The 22,810-nt window shown below is 46.5% G+C and overlaps 2 protein-coding genes across 4 annotated transcripts; one reads left to right on the top strand and one right to left on the bottom strand.

Moving 5' to 3' along the window:
• Positions 1-426: 426 nt before the first annotated feature.
• Positions 427-4,511, bottom strand: dolk (dolichol kinase). 2 transcript variants are annotated; one of them, XM_002935505.5, is made up of 2 exons: positions 4,425-4,511; positions 427-3,359 (listed from the first exon to the last, which is right to left on the bottom strand). In XM_002935505.5, the coding sequence occupies exon 2, from the start codon at positions 3,227-3,229 to the stop codon at positions 1,664-1,666; it is 1,566 nt and encodes a 521-aa protein (XP_002935551.1). In that variant the 5' UTR covers positions 3,230-3,359; positions 4,425-4,511; the 3' UTR covers positions 427-1,663. The 2 variants fall into 2 exon arrangements, with proteins under 2 accessions (XP_002935551.1, XP_004916746.1); XM_004916689.4 differs by having other exon boundaries at positions 4,421-4,493.
• A 22-nt stretch (positions 4,512-4,533) lies between these two features.
• On the top strand, positions 4,534-22,761 carry nup188 (nucleoporin 188kDa). 2 transcript variants are annotated; one of them, NM_001113820.1, is made up of 44 exons: positions 4,550-4,620; positions 6,291-6,345; positions 7,364-7,437; positions 7,855-7,939; positions 8,042-8,122; positions 8,206-8,250; positions 8,344-8,436; positions 8,869-8,991; positions 9,418-9,629; positions 9,716-9,830; positions 9,913-10,113; positions 10,271-10,360; positions 11,203-11,268; positions 11,359-11,475; positions 11,559-11,685; positions 11,886-12,041; positions 12,213-12,339; positions 12,433-12,520; positions 12,621-12,691; positions 13,986-14,097; positions 14,182-14,302; positions 14,488-14,554; positions 14,643-14,768; positions 14,950-15,083; positions 15,509-15,615; positions 15,728-15,934; positions 16,019-16,188; positions 16,261-16,330; positions 16,412-16,479; positions 16,594-16,786; positions 16,982-17,059; positions 17,773-17,858; positions 18,246-18,391; positions 18,567-18,748; positions 18,843-19,043; positions 19,745-19,837; positions 20,282-20,446; positions 20,529-20,666; positions 20,773-20,847; positions 20,917-21,126; positions 21,209-21,340; positions 21,513-21,589; positions 21,741-21,870; positions 22,231-22,761. In NM_001113820.1, exons 1-44 carry the CDS (start codon positions 4,592-4,594, stop codon positions 22,405-22,407), a joined length of 5,220 nt encoding a protein of 1,739 aa, NP_001107292.1. In that variant the 5' UTR covers positions 4,550-4,591; the 3' UTR covers positions 22,408-22,761. The 2 variants fall into 2 exon arrangements, with proteins under 2 accessions (XP_012823401.1, NP_001107292.1); XM_012967947.3 differs by lacking the exon at positions 20,773-20,847 and having other exon boundaries at positions 4,534-4,620; positions 22,231-22,757.
• The last annotated feature ends 49 nt before the right edge of the window (positions 22,762-22,810 follow it).

Genomic DNA, 22,810 nt, shown 5'->3' with positions numbered 1-22,810 from the left:
TGGTTTATTTTTTTCCTTTATAAATATGCCCTATACATATCAGTAACTTTGCATTAATATCACTGGAGAGGTCAGTTAAAATGTATTTATTTAGCATTGAGCATGAGCTCAACTTGCATGATTTAATACTGTCCTGTACCTATTAATACTCAGTAGTCTTTCATACAATGTGTGCACTTAGAAATTTAGAAACCATTTTAACCCTGTACAGGAGCTGCCCAAGTAATACAGACACATTCCAGCCTAAATTGAACATCTGGCCAGCCATTGGATCATACAGGGCATCTATGTGCCATTGATCACATCTTGCCTGACTCATTTCAGTTACCAGGTTTTCCATCCAACCAGATCAATAGTATTGAAAAGGAACCTATCTGTATGATCTAAACTGTGAGCCATGCACTTGGGTTACAACGTATGCTTGTTAAAGGGCAAGGAAAGCCAGAGTCACTGGGGAGTGCCAATTTGTTAGACAATCCCCAGTGACACTAGTCACTTACCCCGGGCTGGCTCTCCTTTTTCAAAGATAGCTAAAATCACTGGTGGTCCCAAGTTATTAGACACTTCATGGTGATTCTAGTCATTTATTCCTTACCAGGGATTAGTGCTCCTCTTCAAAAATGGCACCAGCCCAGAGTAACATTTGCAGAGCACCGTGCCACCATTTTTTTGGGGGCCTCCATGGTGTCTAATAGGGTGCATGTGAAGTACAGAAATCTGGGAAGACGTTCTTTCCGGCCCTGCACTCACTCAAACCCAGTGGGGATACCTGGAAGAAAATGATGGCATAGCGCTCATAATGCCACGTGTACCATAAGCTTAAAGGTACATCCCCCCTGGCATTGGTGCGACCTACCATAAACATTCATTTTTCACTGTTATTGTTCCCCTAAATCTGAGAGTCCATACTTTCCTTATTTGTGTCATCCTTCCCATGATCTGAGCCCTAAAGTTTTGCCTTTTACAACTGATCCCACTTTTTTTTTTTTATTATTTATTTAATTATTTTCTGACACACCTGCAGAATTCTGGGGTAAAATTCTGCTTAAAGGGGTGGTTCACCTTAAAGTTAACTTTTAGTATGTTATAGACTGTCCTAGACAGACTGACCCCAGAGCCAATACGATTGCTCTGTGAGGCTACAGTTGAATTATTATTTGTATTACTTAGCTTCCCGTTCAGTCCCTCTTTTAATATTCCAGTCTCTCATTCAAAGCACTGCCCGATTACTATGGTAAAATTGACCCTAGCAACCAGACAGCTGCTAAAATACCAAACTGGAGAGATGCTGATAAATAAGTGAAAAAAAAATTGCAAAAATGTCTCAGAATATCAATGCCTACATCATACTAAAAGTTAATTTAAAGGTGTACTACTTGAGGAAGCAGCATTTAGGGATGTATTAAAGGGGGCATATAACCACTTTTTCAGTAGCATTTGTGTTTCCTAAACAGCTAGGGGTGAGCAAGGCCGTATCTACCATAAAATAACCCTCGGGCCCATGACTTTAAGGGGCGGCCCATGGGTACCTCTTTGATAAATAGGGGAAAAAATGCTACTTATAAATAGGATAAATGCCCCCTTTAATGAAAATACACTTTTTCTTTTTAAAAATGGCTATACCGATGCTCTGCCAAAGAGCCATGTTTTCTTCTTGCCACCCTTATACCATTAGCAGTATATGGAGGTACAGCGGCAAGACCAGATTATCTATTTGTGTAGTGAATGCTTCCAGCAGCGACACCAGAGTAATGGACCCCAGAATCCAGACATAGCCGCTGTTTAGGTTTACGCTGCTGTCAAAGATTAGAATAAGGGCGGCTGCAATGATCTGAGCGAATATAGACATCATTGTCCCCTCGAAGGTCTTCTTTGTCCCAGGCCACCTTAGCTCACCCATAGCACTGCCACAAACAGAGGCCACGGTGTCACCTACACCCACAGCCAGTACGCCTGCATATGGGAGTAACGTGGACGAGCCTGTAAGGGAAGTGGCACAGACCCTTGGAAACAGCCACACTGGCAGTGACATGCCCAGCAGCAGGTAGATGTGTGTTAAAATAAGGGGGCCGCTGTCCCGTTCATCCAGAAACAGAGTCAGCAGGTTTCGTAGAGTCTGCCCAAAGGGCTTGATCCGGAAATACCGCATGTATTCTAGGAGTACAAACACTGCCAAGCAAATGACAGATGCCACGTACAGTAGCTGCCGGTCGTATAGGAGTCCAGGAATGTAGGTAGCCACAGCCAGGAAGTGGAAGTATTTGCGAATCGTTGTTGAAACATGAAGCTTCTTTGAGTCTGGAGACCTCTTGGAATTCTGGTGCAGAACCACAACACACGCAATAAGTGCAAGAAGCAGCCAGAAGGCCAGCAAGTATAGCCGAGTGTGGGACTGCACCAGAAACTCAAGCAGCCATAAAAGTGGGTGTCTACGTATCAGGTACTGCAGCCAGGGCACAAAGACCCCTAAAGCCAAAACAGTGGTCATCATGTAGAAAAACAGGGCGGAGGTGCATGAGGAGGAGTCCATAAACACAAAGAGAATGGAGAAGATAATTCCCACCAGGACCAAGGCAACCAATGTTACCAGCAGGAGGTAATCAATGGGGTCTCCCTTGCCCCCCGCAGAAGTGAGAGAACACTTGATAAGCTGGTTGAGCACAAAGCTCAGGCCTCCTAGGATGAGCAGTGCCTCCCCAGGGGTGAAGCATCGTGGGAGCAGGTACAGAAGGATCATGCTGAGGTACACAAAGATCAGCAGAACTTCCAGGACTTCTATGACTTCAGAGACCGCCAGGGAATTTTTCATGGTGTAGAGTATGGCACTGCCGGCAATGCCAGAAAGGATGCAGGTGTTTCTAGGGATAGGTTTAGTGATACCCAAGGCGATGATGGACAGGAAGTATGCCAGAGCCATGCCGGTAGCAGATATGACCACTCCAAAGCGTTCAAAGTACACACTTCCAGATATTTTACACCTTTCTCTCATTGCTATACCCAGAAGTGGGATAACCATGCTGGCCGGAAGGAGGCCGCTGTTGGCAGATGATCGGTACTGAAACACTGCCCCTCCTGACTGCAGGAGGCGATCCCATTTGTGTTGCACGTAAAAAGCCTGGATGGCTAGGGCCAACGTGCACCACGAGAAGCGGTCCCAGACCACGGCGTGAATGCTTAGGACTATGCCAAACACCACCAGAGACTCGGCTACAATCAGTTTATTCACCATGGTGCCTGCGGGTGCCAGATCTCTTACTTTCCTTTCTTCTGCAAGTGCCGATATGCTAACTGAATCTCAATGTACAAATGGCCACTTCTTTGGTTTGCATGATCTTTGTACATACAGTCATTGGTCACACCTACAAACAAAACATTCCATATGTAAGTTACAAAGACACCCCTCCATTTCAATCCTTCCCAGCAATCTTTTCTGCTGCCCTGGGCAGGTGCTTGCAATTAGCGATTATAATTACTGGGGGGGTGGGGGTGCCTAACAAATTACTCTCCAACCCAATGATTTACCCTTTATTTATTATACAAGTCAGCCACCTTAGATCAAATGCAGTGGGAATATAAGTTGAGTGCTTGGGGCTTCTGGATGTGAATGCCCAGTGTGTGACCCAATGCATTCTCTTCTGGACAGTCAGAACACACCTGCACCATATTCTAACTTTGATCCAAATGTTTTCACTGGATGATCGAGAAAATCATATCATAATATAAAATAAGTCAGTGCAGCAAGACCCATCAACCAACCAGAGATAAACTTAGATATTCTTCTTTCCTTCAGAGGAATAGTCCACGTTAATGGCTGATTGGTTGCTATGGGATACTGCACTGAGCAAACCAGCCCATGGATTATTATAAATAGAAAGAGAATACACTTGAGGGATCAAATAGAAATATTTTGTTTATAGTTAAATAAGGCCCATTCCACCATACAGGTCCCAGAATCAGCAATCCCCATGGCTACACAGGACTCCTTTCAAACGAAACACCCTTTTTATACCAGAACAGGGTAAAAACGAACATATTGATTAAATACATCATTTATTAGGGTCTAGTGCCCATTAACCAGAATGGAGGAGAACTATATCTACTAATGTAACATGGGTTGTAACACCACATTCAGATCATTGTATGCTACAGACAGTTTATAATGTTAAACCAATAAATAGGATTTTTTCCTTTCAATTGCATTAGCGGAAGCCTTCTTGCTCCTTGGGACGAGGGCAGCAGTAATGCATTAGGGGAAGTGCCCTCCAAACAATGAGTCAGTCTATTAACTCATAACAACACAACAAAAGCCTCCGGGCAGCAGAACACCATACGGGGTATATGGGCAATATATGGGCAAGGCAGCAGTGACACAGGGTTAGGGCGAAGGTGAAAGATCTTTGTGCAGCTTCCATTCTCTCACCTACCTTGGCCGCCACCATCTTTAGTCCGGGCGGAGGAGCACTAGTGCAGTCACCCAATCAGCTGACTTCCGCCAGGGCAGGAGCATCACGTGATATACGCACCGCGCTGCTGGAGAAGTGGGGGGGGGGCTTGGGCTCGTCACGTGTGAGGCCGTGAAGGGGGCGTGAAGATGGCGGCGGCCGGGTGTCTGTACCGGAGGTACCGGGGAGAGGAGGGTTTTGGAAGGGGATGTGAATTCCGAGCGACACTGGAAGCTGCAGCGGCAGCATATATAGAATTTAAAGGGAGAAGGGAGGGAAGTTGGTTCCCAGGGGACAGAGGGAAGTCAGTGCGAGTGAGTCAGTCCATGTGGGAAGCAACAGGGAATAGGAATATTGCTGGGCAGCCCGGCGCTATATGGGGAGAGCTTTATATGGCCATGTGGTTATATGAATGGAAATATCCGGCACTGACATTAGAAGAGCGGTTAGAAACTTTCTCAGGGCTAACCGGACTGTACCATTTTCTCTCTGACAGGGGCACATGCTTCAGATGAAAGCAAGCCGTGTTGTGCCGTTCGGAGACCTGGATTAATCACTGTATAAGTCATTTGCAAAAGCAAAATGATAGTGTTTTCTCCTGGACTTGGTCCCCTGGACAGGGCAGAGACTCTCCTGGTCCCCTGTCTGGCTGGCTGCGGGCAAGGCAGAGAGTTGCCCCCCTGTCTGGCTGCGGGCAAGGCAGAGAGTTGCCCCCCTGTCTGGCTGCGGGCAAGGCAGAGAGTTGCCCCCCTGTCTGGCTGCGGGCAAGGCAGAGAGTTGCCCCCCTGTCTGGCTGCGGGCAAGGCAGAGAGTTGCCCCCCTGTCTGGCTGCGGACAAGGCAGAGAGTTGCCCCCCTGTCTGGCTGCGGACAAGGCAGAGAGTTGCCCCCCTGTCTGGCTGGGGGCAGGGCAGAGTTGCCCCCCCTGTCTGGCTGCGGACAAGGCAGAGAGTTGCCCCCCTGTCTGGCTGCGGGCAAGGCAGAGTTGCCCCCCTGTCTGGCTGGGGGCAGGGCAGAGTTGCCCCCCTGTCTGGCTGGGGGCAGGGCAGAGTTGCCCCCCTGTCTGGCTGGGGGCAGGGCAGAGTTGCCCCCCTGCCTGGCTGGGGGCAGGGCAGAGTTGCCCCCCTGTCTGGCTGCGGACAAGGCAGAGAGTTGCCCCCCTGTCTGGCTGCGGGCAAGGCAGAGAGTTGCCCCCCTGTCTGGCTGCGGGCAAGGCAGAGAGTTGCCCCCCTGTCTGGCTGCGGACAAGGCAGAGAGTTGCCCCCCTGTCTGGCTGCGGACAAGGCAGAGAGTTGCCCCCCTGTCTGGCTGTGGACAAGGCAGAGAGTTGCCCCCCTGTCTGGCTGGGGGCAGGGCAGAGTTGCCCCCCCTGTCTGGCTGTGGACAAGGCAGAGAGTTGCCCCCCTGTCTGGCTGCGGGCAAGGCAGAGTTGCCCCCCTGTCTGGCTGGGGGCAGGGCAGAGTTGCCCCCCTGTCTGGCTGGGGGCAGGGCAGAGTTGCCCCCCTGCCTGGCTGGGGGCAGGGCAGAGTTGCCCCCCTGCCTGGCTGGGGGCAGGGCAGAGTTGCCCCCCTGCCTGGCTGGGGGCAGGGCAGAGTTGCCCCCCTGCCTGGCTGGGGGCAGGGCAGAGTTGCCCCCCTGCCTGGCTGGGGGCAGGGCAGAGTTGCCCCCCTGCCTGGCTGGGGGCAGGGCAGAGTTGCCCCGCTGTCTGGCTGATGTAGCAGTTGTTTCATAGTTGGGATCTTGGTTGACTTATTACCAGTCATGGGCCAAGGTTCTACCCTGATATATCTTGTATTATTCTCTTTATTCCACCCATGTACAAAAACCATGTGCTTGTTTGTGTTGACAGGACCAGCCGAGAGTTATGGACCATTCTGCTTGGACGCTCTTCCATGAAAGATGGGGTAAGTGCCAGCTTCTTTGCCTTTCAAGTGCATCTATTTTTGCAGGTTCTTTATGTGTACGCCCATACATGCATGTATTCCTCTGCTTTACAGGAGAGAGTTAGGAGCATCTATAAGTTGAGAGTAAATTATCATTATGGCATTTCTCAAGCGAGAGGGATTATGGCAGCAAAGCTCATATGCTGAGCCTTCCTGAGTAGCTTGATGTGGAGATTGGGAATTATAAAAATGCTTAATTTGGTTATAGCGGAATATTTCGGAATTAGGGAGAGAATGTGATTCCTGTAGCAGAGATAATGACATTAGCCCTCGGGGAGTCAGTAGGTTGTGCAGAAATAGGAAGCCGTTGTCGGTCCACCATTTGAAGGATATGTCATTTATCCCTGGGACAAAGTCTGGGTTTCCAATCAAGAGTTGTATGTGGATGCATGAAGTATGAGAGATTAGCTTATGTTTTACAAAAGATCAAAGACGAAGATGGAATTTGATTATAGGATTTGTGATATTATACTTTTGTGTGTTCACATGATTTGCCCATAACAAAGAAAAGAGCTTAAGAGGGTATATGCGTGCATTTTCAAATTCAACCCATCTAAGGGGGCTATGTGTGTGGTGCCATTGAATAAGCTGGGCGACTCTAGCTGTTTGTAAGTTCGGGACTTTTCAGACCGCCCTGTTTATATAATTGGTAGAGAATGTTTTTATTTATTCTATGAGATTTGTTACCACAAATGAAATTCCAGCCAGTTCTTTGTAGGTGAGATAGCTTTGCTGTGCCAATATAGATGGGAAGGGCTCTGGAAGCATATAACAATTTAGGCAAGAAAACCATTTGGGTGGCTGCAATCCGGCCTAGCCAGGAAATTGCATATTTAGACCAGTTCTCTAATAACTTACTAAGGGGCCAGAAAAGAGAGGAAAAATTGGCATTGTATAACGTGATGTATGACTTTGTAATCTTGACTCCTAGGTAGTTTACGGAGTTCTGAATTGCTCATGCTTTTCTCTTTTGTTTCAGCATCAGATCAAAGCAGAGCTGGACAGATATGGAGACCGGCTCCTGCAGGGACTGGCATACTACAGGCCCCCCAGGTATTGACCATGATCATCTGTGCTCTATGTTAGGGCCTTGGAGTGAAGTAAAATTAGGATTTGTAAAAATACGTGTGTATGTATATAGTGAATAATTTACCCCCTATTGTGAATATAAGGATATTATAAGTCACAGAGAAGTACCATGATGTTATAAAAGGACGAGGCCAAAGGCCAAAATGCTTTTATACAAGTGACTTTTAATATCCTTATATTTTAAAACAGAGGGTATATTATTTATAAATCACACTTTTTAGTGAGTCTTCACAGAAATGTCACCACTAAGCACCGATTATAACTGATAGCATCACTATGCATCATAAGGATATAATTTACAGGATATTCAGGGCTCTTGTGTATTATATGTCTATCTGTCTATCTATGACACTCATACACATATATGTAACATGTTTACAGCACAAGCTCCACAGGCAAAGTGAAAGCCAATAAGAATCTGTCCCCTGCCCTACAGGAGCTTGGTTTGCGACTCAGCAAATTTCTGGTGAGGGCAGAATATCTGTGGTACATATAGTATATAGCTGGCAAATGCTTGTAACTGTTAACACAGGCTAAAGCAGCTTCCTTTGTATGTGGCTTCCCCTAGGGCCTGGATGAAGAGCAGAGCGTGGAGCTGTTACAGACTTACCTGCTGTATGATTACAGAGGGACACAGGAATCTGTAAAGGTAAAAATCATGGCTGGGGGCAGCAGATGTTAACTGTGTTTGATGCTTTTAATCTTCTATGTACTTCCTGTTTCTTCCTGCAGGGTGTGCCACAAGATGAGAGGCAGAGTCAAGCACTGATGCTGAAGGCGAGTGTAATGTTCAGCTGTATTAGTTATTGTGGATATGTTAATCGTGTTTATTTCATTTGTTTTTTGCTTTTTTTTTTTTTTGGCTGAAAGATGGTAGATTACTACTATGAAGAGAGAATTTCCCTGCTGCGCTGTGTCCTGTACATTCTGAATTATTTCCAGGATGACAAGCATCCCTATAGCGTAAGAATATTTTCCCTTACTGCCTGTTTTCAGGTATTCAAATAAAGGCTTTTCTGATACCCCTGTACCCCTACCCCTTTAACCCTTTCTGTGCTGTTGGATCAGACACAACCGCCCCCTAAATAAACAGTAACATTGACCTTTAATCATGTTTCACTTTTACCTCAGCAGCACCTTTTATACAAACCAGAGAGCCCTTCATCAGGACCACATCGCATATGCCATGTGACCAATTACATTCAGTCAGGCCCGAACTGGCAGTCGGGGGATTCTGGCAAATGCCAGAGGGGCTGCTGTAAGAAGCCATAGACAGTCACTAATTATTGGGCTGGTGGGGGGCAGTTTTGGCCTGTGTGTACTTGAAATGCCAGGGCCTGTTTTGAAACCCAGTCCAGGCCTGCATCCTGACATCTCTGCAATTTGCCTTTTTAGGCAGAATTCTCCAAATGTGTGGAAATGATGGAGCAGAAGGAATTATTCGGCAAGTACCTGAAGCAGTTTGAAAGCCTCTGCAGGGAGGAGGCCCCAACATGGGAAACACATGGAAACTTCATGGTATATTTACATTTTCTTGCCTTTATTTACATGCATGTGAGTTTGTTTATATGATTATTAGCAACCATACTCTTCTTGTTTGAGCAAGAGTTCTTGTAACCAAGAGCAACCATGATGGCAAATATCTGCTATGGGTTACAAGACATGGGGGCAAACTTGTTACTTGTTGTTGACCTTCACAGAATTGAGTCCAAAGTGAGGTACTTGGACTTGCACATATATATCTCTTACCCAGCAAGCCTTGGGCCTAAGGCTGTTTTACCCTCCTTGCTGTACAGCCCTCCAGGTGTATGTGCAGTGTAGGTGCAAGAGTGCCATTAAATAATTACAGATTATAGTGCCTAGTGTTGGTATAGAGGCCATACTGCTTGTATAGAAAAAGGTGTACCCCATACTTCAGTAACAAGGCAGTTTGTGCACCCGCAGACGGAGCGCCAGGTGTCCCGGTGGTTTGTGCAGCGATTGCGGGAGCAGGCCATGCTCTTGGAGATCATATTCCTATATTTTGCCTGTTTTGCTGCTTCCCCATCCGACCTGCTAGCACTGACCAAACTGTTCAAGGAGCAAGGCTTCGGGTGCAGGCTGCAAAACCGCCACCTTGTAGAACCATCAATGGACCCTCTGGTGGAGAGAATCGGGTAAGTGCAGCCATGTTTGATGAATGCGGTCTGTGAATGAGCAGGAAAGGTTACAGAATTGATTGCCCCCATTTTTTTCCTGGCAGGTACTTCTCTGTTTTAATCTTTTTGGAAGCGCTAGACATTGAAACTCTTATGACCTGCTCTCTCAGTGATAAAACAGAGCAGCATCCATTTTCTTCTGAGGAGCAGGTCTGCAAGGTGAGGAGACTTCCCTTTCTGCTCTCTAAGGGACTTTTGCTCCCTGCTATGCTCACTTCCAGTGCCCCATCTTGTTTTGTAGGAGATGGACAGTGTTTTGGTTACGCTGGGAGACGCCCCACACCATGGACCTGTGCTGCTGGCCTGGGCCCTGCTGCGTTTTGCTCTGAATGCTGACAAGGTTACCCCCACTGTCCGTAAAATGGGCAGCACCGCCATCCAGCTCCATATCTTTCAGTACTTAACCCGAATGCTTCAATCTCTTAGAAGTGGGGAGAATAATGTAAGCTTTACTCATTCATGTTGTCCCAATTTTGTTTCCCAATGCATCCAATCGGATATTTGCTGTTTTCTGGTTATTGGACTTCTCATACTGCATAAGCCTGAAGTTTTATCCATTGTGTTATTATTTAGACACTTGTTCTATATTTTTGTTGTAGTGTACGACCAGCACGGCTTGTTTGTGTGTCTACACCTTCCTGACTTTTGTGCTCACAAACCTAGAGGAACAAGTCTTACAGAGCCAGCAGGTGAGTGAGCCAGTCCCATTCTGCTGCACCCAATTAGAGGGGAAATATACAACTTTTATTACAGCCAGCGTTGTATTATTTCCGTTATGTCTTATGCATGGGACGCCAGCAGCTTTGTTGTCCTTCTTGGACTGCAAGGAAGAGGAAAAAATAAATTGTTCTCTGTCGTCCTATTGTAACAGTGCTATGTTTACCAATGGAAGGAGAGAGAATCAAATCTGAATATTTTCATATAGGCAGTGGTTAACTCGCTGTAACTTACAGTGCAATGTCAGGGCAGAGCTTATTATATGCCCAGTAGTGAAATGCAGGTTGATCCTTAGGTCAGATGGGTTAAGGTTGAAATTTTGCATGATCATTGCGGGTTCGGGTTGGGTGTGGGTCAGACTACGGAAGTAGACTCTTCCTCTGTTCCCAAAGTTTCCCTGGCAGCCAGAAGTAGGGTACATAGCAGAAAGACCTGGGTACCGGTACAGTGCGGGTCCTACAATGGCAACATTTTGTGGGTTAGGGTCAGGTGTAGGTTTTTCGGGTTAGGGTTCAGTGCAGGTTTAATATTTCTGTTCCCAAAGTTTCCCTGGCAGCCAGAAGTAGGGTACATAGCAGAAAGACCTGGGTACCGGTACAGTGCGGGTCCTACAATGGCAACATTTTGTGGGTTAGGGTTAGGGTCAGGTGTAGGTTTTTCGGGTTAGGGTTCAGTGCAGGTTTAATATTTCATGACTTATATATCACTAGTGCCCAGAACATTCCTTCTCTACTTTTTTTTTTACTTATACATATGTGTGGGAGGGGAAGAATGATTTTGTTTACTTTTATAGTATTATGATCATTCCTTGTAGGATCTTGTAGACACAGCTTTCCAGGTGTTTGCTGCTCCGAATCTGCCTGATCTGTTCTGGAACATGGTGAGTGCTAAGCTCCTTTGACCATAAGTTGCACATCTGCCAATGCCTTTTTATATGGTCCTATTAACTGGTATTTATGCCTGCTGCTAGGAACCCACAGCAGGCCTGGGGATCCTTCTGGACAGCGTGGTTGGGATGTTCCCCTTTCACCTCTCGCCTCTCCTGAAGCTTTTCACTGCGCTTGTCTCCAAGTCTTCTGCAAAGAAGGTTAAGGTTTATTTCTTTTTAACCTTTAGCTCCTTTTTGTACATGGAGCATTGCAAAAGTATAACCCAGGTTTTTGCTTCCAGGTGTACAGTTTTCTAGACCGGATGTCCTCTTACACAGAGCACTACCGCCACAAGCCTCACGATATTCTCTCGCACGAGGATGAGACACTATGGAAGAGACAGACCCCTAAAGTGCTGTATGCACTAGGTAAGAAATGAGGGGCACCCCACTTTCTTGTTAATGAAACATTGCCCTGCACAGAGATTATTTTCCCTAGTGATGTGCTGAGCTAGTAGAGGATGCTGGTATTTGTAGTTTTGTGGTAGTTGACAGTCCTTTAGTGCATGACATGTTTGCCTATGGGCTCCATGTTCTATAGTTTAATAATTCCTTACTTTGCTCTGTAGGACTGGGACAAACAAACTTGCGCATCCCTCAAGGGACCATAGGGCAGGTGATGGCCGATGAACATGGCTTCCTGGTCCGCTGGGAGTATTCCTACAGCTGCTGGACTCTGTTTACCTGTGAGATCGAGATGCTGCTGCATGTTGTGTCCACAGCTGGTAAGCAGTTTACTTTACTGTTGTGAGACTAGGTTCATGTACATACCCTCCAAACACCCCTACCCACATGCCTAATAACTGGCCACTGGTCATATTTGTCTATTTAACCCCCCTCCCACGACACCCCTACCCTCATGCCTAATAACCGGCCATATTTGTCTATTTTACCAGATGTGATCCACCAGTGCCAAAGGGTGAAACCCATCATTGACCTAGTTCATAAGGTTATCAGCACAGACTTGTCCATAGCTGACTGTCTTCTGCCCATCACATCCCGGATTTACATGCTCCTACAGAGGTACGCCAGGGGGTGCCACTTCATTCCAGCATGGCGCTATTCTGTGCCAATGACCTAACAATGATATTGATTTATTATTTTCGTTTCTGTAAGGTTAACGACAGTAATGAACCCGCCGATGGATTTCCTCTCTTCTTGTGTTGACTGCCTCGCTGCTTTAGCCACACGTATGCCTGCAAAGGTGGGCACTGCCAACTTCCAAGCATAAGCAATGTCATAGTGGAGCTGTTTGTGTTTTATATTATATAAATGTTTTATTTTGCTTTCCTTCCTTTTCGTAGGTTTGGATAGACCTACGACACACAGGGTTCTTGCCCTTTGCAGCAAATCCTGTCTCTGGGCACATCATTAGGTAAGGCAAGGGCACTAGATGTTGGCATTCTTGAGCACACATTGGGGTAATTTATGAAGACTGGTTGCCATGGGTAGCTATCAATGTGCAAATTTGCCCAATCAAATATTTGCCTTCACTGCTCAACCTGTAGCTGGATGAAGAAGACTAATCAATGATTGGTTGCTATAGGTGACTGCCCAGGTGGACATTTGCCCAGTCTTTATAAAGTGATTTATAAAGGTGGGGCAATTTGTTCTACTCATACTGTAACTGTTGCAGGGCAATTCCTTCTCAAGATAAAGGTGTTCATGTGCGCTTTCTCTGCTTTTTTTTTCTGGTTCATTTAAGGCAGGAGTCCTCAGCCTTTCTTACTCGTGAGCCACAGTCAAATGTAAAAAGACTTGGAGAGCAACACAAGCATCATAAAAGTTAATGGAGGTGCCAAATAAGGGCTAAGATCAGGCAGCCTCTATCAGCTTACAGGAGGCTTTATTTATTTTATTCAACCAAAACTTGCCACCAAGTCAGGAATACAAAAATAACTACCTGGTTTGGGGGCACTGAGAGCAACATCCAAGGGGCTGGTGAGCAACATGTTGCCCCCGAGCCACTGGTTGGGGATCACAGATTTCAAATGGGGTCACTGACCCTGGAAGCAAAAATAAACTATTGCTCTGTGAGCTTAAATTTTTTTTCTCCTATTCATATTACAGTTTCTCTTTCAAACCACTGAATAGTTGCTAAGGCAAACAACATCCTAGCAACCAGTTAGCTGCTGAAATTCCAAACTGGAGAGCTGCTGAACAAAAAGCTAAATAACTGAAAAAACATAAAAAATTAAAACCAATTGCAAATTGTCTCAGTGTCTACATCATACTAATAGTTAGCTTAAATATGAACAACCCCTTTAAGTTAACCTTTAGGATGTTACAGAATGGCCAGTTCTAAGAAACTTTTCAGTTGGTCTTCATTATTTTTTTTATATTTTTTTGAATTATGTGCTGCCTTCTTCTGACTCTTTCCAGCTTTCAAATGGGGGTCACTGACCCTAGAAAACAAAAAAACTATTGCTCTGAGAGGCTACAATTTTGTTGTTGTTACTTTGTAACTTATTTTTCTGTTCAGGTCCTTTCATATAAATATCTTTCATTCAAACTGCTGGTCACTAAGGTAATTGGAATCCTAGCAGCCAGATAACTGCTGAAATTAGCTGCTGAAATAAAAAACAAAACAAAAAAAAATAAAATATCAAGACCAATTGCTGAATTTCTCAGAATATCACCCTATTAATTTCTCCCTGTGAATCATGCAGCACTGAAGGGATGAATGCTGGCGGTTACGGCTCACTTTTCGGCATTGAGCAGTCACAAGGGGAATACAGCATCACGCTCTCTTTTCTCCGTCTGGTCACCACCTTAGTGAAGGTAAAGTTTCTTATTTTAAATAACTATCTATTCAATTTGCACGGTGCCATCGTGTGTGCCTAAACATTTGTCTTTTCCTTCCAGGGGCAGTTGGGAAGCACCCAAAGCCAGGGCCTTGTGCCCTGTATCCTGTTTGTGCTGCGTGAAATGCTTCCTAACTACCACAGGTGGCGCTATAATAGTCACGGCGTGAGAGAACAACTTGGTGAGTTACTTGGGAACATATGTATGGTAGCGGGTTTCTATTGTTGGCAGAGGAGAAAGCCTTTAAGAGAACTGCGTGGAAGAGATAAGAAGACTAGCTGAAGCAGAGCAAGCTGCACTGCTGCACTGTTGGAAATATACAGACTGGCTTCTCTTAGTTACCCACAAATCTTTGTTAATTTTCAGGCTTCCAGATCCTGAGTTTGATTCATGCAATCCTCAACTTATCCCCTGAGGAAGAGGAGAGCACCAGGTGAGGCTTTAGCTTTTACTTCTTCTGTTGGCTGCTTATTGGATAATGGTCTGTACATAGCGATTCATTCTGATGTTTGTCACCGCAGCACCCCAAACTTGCAGTCCCTGTGCATCTTCAGCCTGACAAACACTGAGGCAGGACAGGCGGTCATTAACATCATGGGGGTCGGAGTGGACACGCTCAATGCGGTCATGCTGACTCAGGCTGGGAGGTGAGTGAAGAGCTATGTCTGTAGCCATTATAGCCTCATATAAGTGCCCGGCCTCCTTTTAGTGAAACTGGTAACCCACCAGTACCAATAAGAGAGAGGTCTGTTTAGAAGCTATAGTGATCATTTCCCAGCTTTGATGATTCTCTTCATTAATATTGATGTTTTTGTACTCCCTGCGCAGCAGTGGCACAGAGGGCCAAGGGCAGATGCTCATGCAAACCATCAAACTGGCTTTTTCCATCACCAATAATGTGATCAGACTGAAGCCCCTTTCTAGTGCCATCTCGCCACTGGAGCATGCACTCACTCAGCACGGTGAGTTAAATCGGCACTATAATATTTATATGCCTTGCAGTAACTTACCTAGGGCCTCCAGTGTCCTGGTGCAGGAACATGCAACTGGGTCCCCCTGTCCTTCCCAGGATGCATTGTTTTCTCTCTTTAAGAATTATGCCCGCATTAAAATTAATTGCGATGCAGCTTCCAGCGGGCACGGGTGTACCCCCTGTGCCCCCGGTAGTTCAGCCACTGTTGCCATGCACTGCAGGTTATATCTTCTAAATAATAGAATCAACTATACAGATAGAAAATTTCTTCTTTTAAGGGGTTGTAATGGAATCTGTAAACTTTCTGGGAAGTGTTTACTTCCCCTTTAATACCTTGCTAGTACTTAATAGCAGAGTGCAATATTCTCAAAACAACTGACAGTCTGATGCCTGTTTAATTCTCTTTAATGCCAGGAGCTCATGGGAACAATCTAATTGCTGTCCTGGCCAAATATATTTATCACAAATATGATCCGTCGCTGCCCCGGCTGGCCATCCAGCTGCTGAAACGCCTGGCCATGGTAGGTTCCATTGCCATTCTTCGAGGATGCAAATAATTTCTGTATGTTATTCCGAAACAATGAGATGCCGCAGGTGGTATGTTTCATGCCAAATGCCTTTGGTTTTCTGCAGGTGGCACCTATGTCAGTGTACGCCTGTTTGGGCAGTGATGCAGCCGCCATTAGGGATGCCTTCCTGAGCCGCCTGCGGGATAACATTGAGGACATGCAGATCAAGATTATGATATTGGAATTCCTTACTGTTGCCGTGGAGACGCAGCCTGGACTCATTGAGCTTTTCCTCAATTTAGAGGTGAAGGACACAAACGAGGGCTCAAAGGTAAGCAAAACCTCTCGGCCTAAGAGAAAGGGTTACCTTCATTCAATGGGCCACGCACCTCCATGTCCCGTTGTTGCCCCTTAGGAGTACAGCCTCGGGGAGTGGAGCTGTTTGCAGGTTGTGCTGAAGCTTATTGATTCCCAAGATCCCGAGAGCTCCTGGGGAGCCCCTCTGCTCCACCGCTCGGCCATCGCTTTCCTCCACGCCCTTTGGCAGGATCGGCGGGACAGCGCCATGACTGTGCTCAGAACCAAGTCAGTACTGATCTCTAGAGTTTTGGACTCTTACACAGTTTGGAGGTGTCAATAATGTGAGCTTTCCCACAGGCCCAACTTCTGGGAGAACCTGACAAGCCCCCTGTTTGGGACACTGGCGTTTCCATCGGAATCCTCAGAGGTGAGTAGGTGGGTGATGGGTGAATTTATGCATCACCGTTGGGATCATCTTCTTAGTTTCCCTTCTTGCCTGTCTTCCCAGCTGAGCATCCTGGAGACCTGCGCTTTCATAATGAAAATTATTTGCCTCGAGATTTACTATGCAGTGAGGTGAGGCTTTAATGAGGGGCATAGCTTTTTGTGCTTTAAATATGCACGTGGGGTAGCCATATTGCCTGCCTTGGCTGAGGCCTTCATTGCTTATTTATTTCTTCTTTATGCCAGGGGTTCTCTTGGTGACTCCCTGAAAAAGATCCTAAAGAAATTCTCTGAGGAAGAGCGATTCACTTACTGGTCTAACTACGTACATTCCTTGGTGTGCCAGGTGGCTGAGAGTGAGGGGGCCTGTAACTCGCTCACTGAGTATCAGCAGCTGCTGTCAGCTTGGCGGATGTTTCTCATGGTCGCCACGCACAATGTGAGTATTCAGTCTCTTCACTTACTACTGTAATCAGGTTCAATAGAGAAAATTACCTCATTATAAAGGAAGCCTAAGTGCAGCCTATGTCTTTGTTTTACAGATAAGGGGGAGTTTAATACAATGAATCTAGGCCATGTGGTAACATGGGTTAGTACTACAATGCACCTCTTATTTCCGGTTCTGTCATTGCAGGCAGATGTAATGCACCTGACCAATCCTGAGGTCCGACAGAAGCTATTTAAGGATGTCTTGGGCGGCACTCAGGCTCTGGTAAGTATGGAGCATATCCATAAATGCACAAGGCTGTGCTGTGGCCAAACTGCCATGCATAATCACTCAGACACAGAAGAAGCCTGAAATATAACACCCCCCCCCCCCCCCCCAATTTATAGTGGTCCTGGGTTTCTTAACCTTCTTCCTAGGGGACATAAATTCATCTTGGAATCTGTTTGGTGACCCAAGAAGTAGATTGGAATAACTTATTGTTTGTTGAAGCACGGTATTTTCACATTGTTAAAAGGTAAGCATTGAGCTTTAAAAAAATCAATGTGGTGCTAACGCTAAAGGCCAGTGGGTACCTGCTATGAACAGGAGGGGGGTGGGGATGTCCCACTCTAAAGAGCAGGGGGAACCCACTTCCAACAGCATAGGGACCCAATTTTGAGCCCAAAGCCGTAGATTAAGAATCACTTCATTAAAACGAGTGTATGTTATTAATGATACATGGAGGAGTACCAAGTACAACTATTCAGAAATATGTTGGGTGCAGGAATCGCAATATGCGTTGGTGGCGCTTATGCCTCTCACTCTACATCCCATTTTTATTTATTATAAGCAGGGCTGCCATGGAGGAGGGGATACTGTGCATGGTGAATTCTACTTCAGATGGGGGACCAGCTGTGTTTATGGGGGGCCCCAAATTTACTAATGGCGGCCCTTATTACAAGTCATTGGTTCTGACGAGCATCTCTGTTTTGCTTTAGCTTCTTGTTCCCAGATCCATGACTTGCCTGCACCTCGGCTCCATGCTTTGCACTGTGATGATCATCTTACTCAGGAGGTGGAAAAGGTGACTTTATATATTTACATTCTCTATCTTTAATTATAAGTATTTTAACCCAAATTCAGCTTTACACTTTGTCTCTAAATGCAGAGGTGCCCTTCTCAGCAGTCTTGCACCTCCACACCCTCATTAATCCAAGCAGTGTAGGTTGCTGGTACTAAATAGTGATATAACTTGTAAGAGCATATAGGACACTGCCTCTCCAATCGCCAGCAGCCCCGGGGCAATTCCATGTTCTCCTCCAGTATGTGGAAGTCTAGCAATGGAGAGTAAAGGTGGCCTGGGGCCAAAAGTATTCCATCAGCTACATTGGGCATATAAGCAAATCTTGCAATTTATACATAGCTTTACTGAGCCTTTAGCAATACCTGCTTCCTGCTTGCTTTTTGGCAGTGACCTAGCAGCGCCTGAGGACATTCTCAGCTCTCTGACACAGATTCTGGAGGGGGTCCTGCAGAAAGATCAGCAGCTGGTGGAGAAGACCAAAGCCCGAGTCTTTGCCGCCCTCATCTCTGCGCTAGAGATAAAGCCAATGAAAGGTAAAGGGGATTCTAGCATAATAATTGGACTGTGGGGGGATCCAATAATGTGGCATTGTGCAATAATAAAGGGGAAACATTCCCTATCCTAGTAACCCCGTTAACAATTACCTAACAGCTTGTATAGGTTGATTGGTTCATCTGTCTGTTTCTGCTCTTTGTCCTGGAACCACAGCCAGTGAGATCCCCCAGTACCCCCAATTGGTGCTCAATGTGTGCGAGACCCTGCAGGAAGAAGTGGTGTTTCTTGTGGATCACACACGCCAAGAGGTCCCCGCTAACGACGCATCCGAGGACAAGGACAGCATGGAGACCGAGGACACAGGCCGGATCCGGCAGAAGGACCAGCGTGATGGAGTGAGTGGTCATACCAAGAATATATACCCATAATCCTCCATAACTGAATCATTGGAGTCCAGCTTACTAACTACATTCCCTTTACCCTATAAAGGTGTGCGTGCTGGGGCTGCATTTGGCCAAGGGACTGTGTGAGGCGGACGAGGAGGGTGACCAGTGGCAGCAGGTACTCAGGAAGCTTCCAGTTCTGCCCATGCTCTTCAGTGCCCTGGAGGTCAGCCTGCGCATCAAGCAGAATCTCCACTTCTGTGAAGCCATTCTCCACTTCCTGTTCACTCTAGCAAAAACACACCAGGTCAGAACTTCTTCTGTGTGCCGGTTGGCCAGGGTCAAACTTGGCATTCCTAGTATTCTGCCTATTCATTAAATAAAAAGGATGATTGTCTCTTTATTACCCCTTGCCATCTGTAATAGGCAATAAGCTTTGTGTCTATATCTCCTGTCTCCCACTCGCTGCCTGTGCCTCAGGCTTACAGATAAAGAGGAGTTAATTATAAATGTGGACTGGTAATGCGATTAACTAGCTTCTCTGCCCTCCACAATTACTCTAGACACTTAAATTTCACTATTCTGCACTCTTTAGCAAGAGAAACGGGCAGTAAGCCCTATTCATGGTGCTTACTGCTCATTTGGGTACCTTTTTATGGCAGTGAAAGTTATTGTTTGTGTACCTGATATTGCGAGCTTATTCTCATCTCCATCCCCTGATCTTCTTGGGATGATACATTGCAATCTTTTCTATACAGTAAGGGCTACAAGCAATTTTTATCATCATAAATATCTTTGGTGCATCTCTGTACAGCACTCAAGAACCACTGTTCTAAGCTGTACAGCAGCATATAAACCCTCTCTGTGACAGCTCTGATTGCCTTCCATGCAAAGAGGATGTACCATTCTTATCATATCTGTGTTTCTGCTTACCATTTGGAGCTGCAATATTGCTTGCCTACTCAAGTGTCCTGAGCAAGAGTAACAGTTGTGCTTGGTGCTTTGCAGGGAGCCGCTGCCATGGCAGGTGCTGGCGTCACTCAGACTGTGTGTTTGCCTCTTCTTAGCGTGTACCAACTGAGTTCCAATGGGGCCAGTACGGTGAGATTTTCTTTTCTCTTCTTGGGGCCTGTAGCTTTAGGATTCACCAATGCAAATGTTGAGGTCTTTTGAATAGCTCCATGCTCCTTGCAGTAGTCAGAAATCATGCCTTCTCTGTGCAAGACATGGAATATTACATTTCAGGGTTTTTGGTAAGGGACCCCTTAATCTGTAGCATGGTCACAATGCATAAGTCATCATGATATAGTCCTGGGCTACCCATAAGCATTTATGTAAATGGACTTAAGGCAGGGCCCTCCAATAGCTTTTTGCATCCCCAGCCTGGGAACTGCTATAATGGTATGGGGGGGCGGGGGGTGTCAATATATACCCTGCTGGAAACGATTCATTGCACCTTCTTGCTAGCCAGTAATTGTCGAGCCAGTCGGTGAAATACAGCAGCCTTGAGGGTTTAATACACTCAGCCGTGTTCCCCTCACTTAGGCTCAGCCAGCTCTGTCGCTCCGCAAATCCCTGGATGCCCCTTCCTGGCCTGGGGTCTACCGACTTACTGTGTCACTCATGGAGCGCCTGCTGAAGACCTTGAGGTACAACTTCCTGACCGAGGCGCTGGACTTTGTAGGAGTTCATCAGGAACGGATTCTACAGGTACCAGCCTGACCAATGCTGAACAGAACCCCTTTGTGTCGTGCTGCAGCATAACCCTGTGTCCCCCTTCTCATCCCCCCAGTGTCTGGGCGCTGTGCGCACCGTACCGAGCCTGGCCTGTTTGGAAGAGGCAGATCATACGGTGGGCTTTCTGCTGCAGCTTTCCAACTTCACCAAAGAGTGGCATTTCCACCTCCCGCAGCTGATTAAGGATGTTCAGGTGAGAGATGTTTTGTTGGGCTCAATACGAGCCCTGTGCAAAACGTGCAGCACATTCCATTGGGTTGGGCTCTGTACATTATCTGTGCCCTCTCCTCGTACCACAGGTGAATCTCTGTTACCTGTGCCAGGCCTGCACCTCTCTCCTGCACAGCCGCAAGATGCTGCAGCACTACCTACAGGTTAGTGGCACCCTAAGCACCCTGGCATTCACACACAGCCCTCTCTCACATGGTGTGTTCCCTTTTTAGATAAAGAATGGAGAAACCATGTCCTCCACTGCAACCCCTCGTGGGCAGCGCACTCCCCAGACGCCATCTAAGCAGCCGACAGCAGAGAGTGAGGCGCTGGAGCTGAGGCAACTGCGTTCTGTTCAGCACAGCCTCCTGAAAATTTTGGGCAAAACTCTGGCCACCCTGCGAGCATTTACCCCTGACCTCTGCCAAATCCTCCAGGTTCAGGCAAGTCCCCTCTTCATTACTGGGCTGTTATTTAGGTCCATTGTTAGAACAATAAAGCTAATTTTTGCCCCCATTTCTGCAGCCTCTGGACCTGGCCCAATATAATCTCCTGTTTGCACTGAGTTTCACCACACCAGCTTTTGATGCAGACGTTACCCCTTCCTTTGGGACCCTTTTAGCTACCGTGAATGTAACGCTGAGCATGCTGGGAGAGGTAAGTGTGCAGTCCGATATCATGTGATTGGCCACACTGCTGTGTTGACCACTGCTTGCATGGAGAATAATTGAATGGATATTGGAAAGTTCTTTTTTGGGAATGTGTTCCCCTCTGATTTACTTATATTATCATGTAGCCCACCCCTATATTGCTTCTGTCCTTCCCACAGATGGATAAAAAGAAAGATCACCCCCTCGGTCAAGTACTGGGAGAGACCAACAGCACAGTAGACAACAAGAACATCAAGTGAGTCCCCTCTAACCAATAAAATTTATACTTCCTGATTCTAACTGCTCTAGGCTAGTAAAAGTGAACTGATCTTTTGCTAGGGGTTACAAGGCTAGGGCAGTGCTTAGTTAACTGATCATGCTAAAGTCAGAACTGTTTCTCCACCCAGGTCTTTGCTGCTCTTCATTATGGAGAACTGCTTCTACCTGTTGATATCACAAGCTGTGCGTTACCTTCGGGACCCTTCCGTTCACCCCCGGGACAAGCAGCGCATGAAGCAAGAACTAAGCTCGGAGCTGGTGAGCAATGCTTATTTTACAGCGACAGTAACAGCAGCCAACAACCACATGCCATAGGTTGCCAGTCACTTGAGCATTAGTCATCTATCTCTGTATGTTCCTATTGATCCACGGGAGTGCAAGCTGCTTTTTATTCTAATGGTCCCTTTACATGCAGTACACTTTAGGTCCACTAGGGGTGCTATGCTGTTGATGCATATGTAAGCACCCTTAGCTAATGGTAAGCAATGTAGTAGCTCCCCACATACAGAGAAGGAATGTTCTGGGCCCACAAGAACTTACGTCTTTGCATTGCCTGAGGGAAGCAAATATGGCAGCGCTAGCTTTCCATTGTACAACAATGCCTCTGTTTCCTTACAGAGTACCCTGCTGTCCAGCCTGTCTCGTTACTTCCGGAGAGGTGGCCCCTCGTCTCCTGCCGGCGGCCTCATGCCCTCCCCTCAGCCTAAGGGTGCATCGGCTGCAAAGGTGGTCCCTGAAGCCCAGGAGCCCCTCATCCAGCTGGTACAAGCCTTTGTGCGCCATGTACAGAGATAAAGGAGCTCCACCCACCCAGCAACAGTTACATTATGTACAGACTTGCCTCAGTAATGGGCACAAGGGGCACCCAGATCCCTGCACCACCTGCATTCAGAAGGAATAAACTGCCTTGGAACAAACCCCACCATGCAGCTTACTGTATGTAACCCCATTTGTTTGAGATCTGTGGGTCTCCATCTTTGCTTGTTGCACCCATGGATTTTGCTGTACATGAGCAAGATGGGGTGGGGAACCTGTGCCAGCGAGAATGTTTTTTTACTTGCCTGTGTGCCCTTTTTCTTGTATCTTTTTTTTTTTTGGGAAACACCTTATTTATACAAAAATTAAAAAGAACAACCTGTTACTTATTCAGGAATGATTTGTGCTTGCACCACCCACTTCCTGGTGTAAAGATACAAGG

This window comes from Xenopus tropicalis, chromosome 8, assembly GCF_000004195.4.
Source record: "Xenopus tropicalis strain Nigerian chromosome 8, UCB_Xtro_10.0, whole genome shotgun sequence".
NCBI classification, from domain to species: Eukaryota; Metazoa; Chordata; class Amphibia; order Anura; family Pipidae; genus Xenopus; species Xenopus tropicalis.
Note: the sequence above shows the minus strand (reverse complement) of the source record. Positions and strands in the feature narration are given on the sequence as shown.

Bases quoted from the DNA above. Each gene is read 5' to 3' on its own strand.
- dolk (XM_002935505.5), bottom strand. From the start codon at position 3,229: ATGGTGAATAAACTGATTGTAGCCGAGTCTCTGGTGGTGTTTGGCATA.
- nup188 (NM_001113820.1), top strand. From the start codon at position 4,592: ATGGCGGCGGCCGGGTGTCTGTACCGGAG. The intron at 12,692-13,985 runs GTAAGGCAAGGG...TGAATCATGCAG, and splicing joins GTCTCTGGGCACATCATTAG to CACTGAAGGGATGAATGCTG. The intron at 19,838-20,281 runs GTGAGATTTTCT...CCCCTCACTTAG, and splicing joins GTTCCAATGGGGCCAGTACG to GCTCAGCCAGCTCTGTCGCT.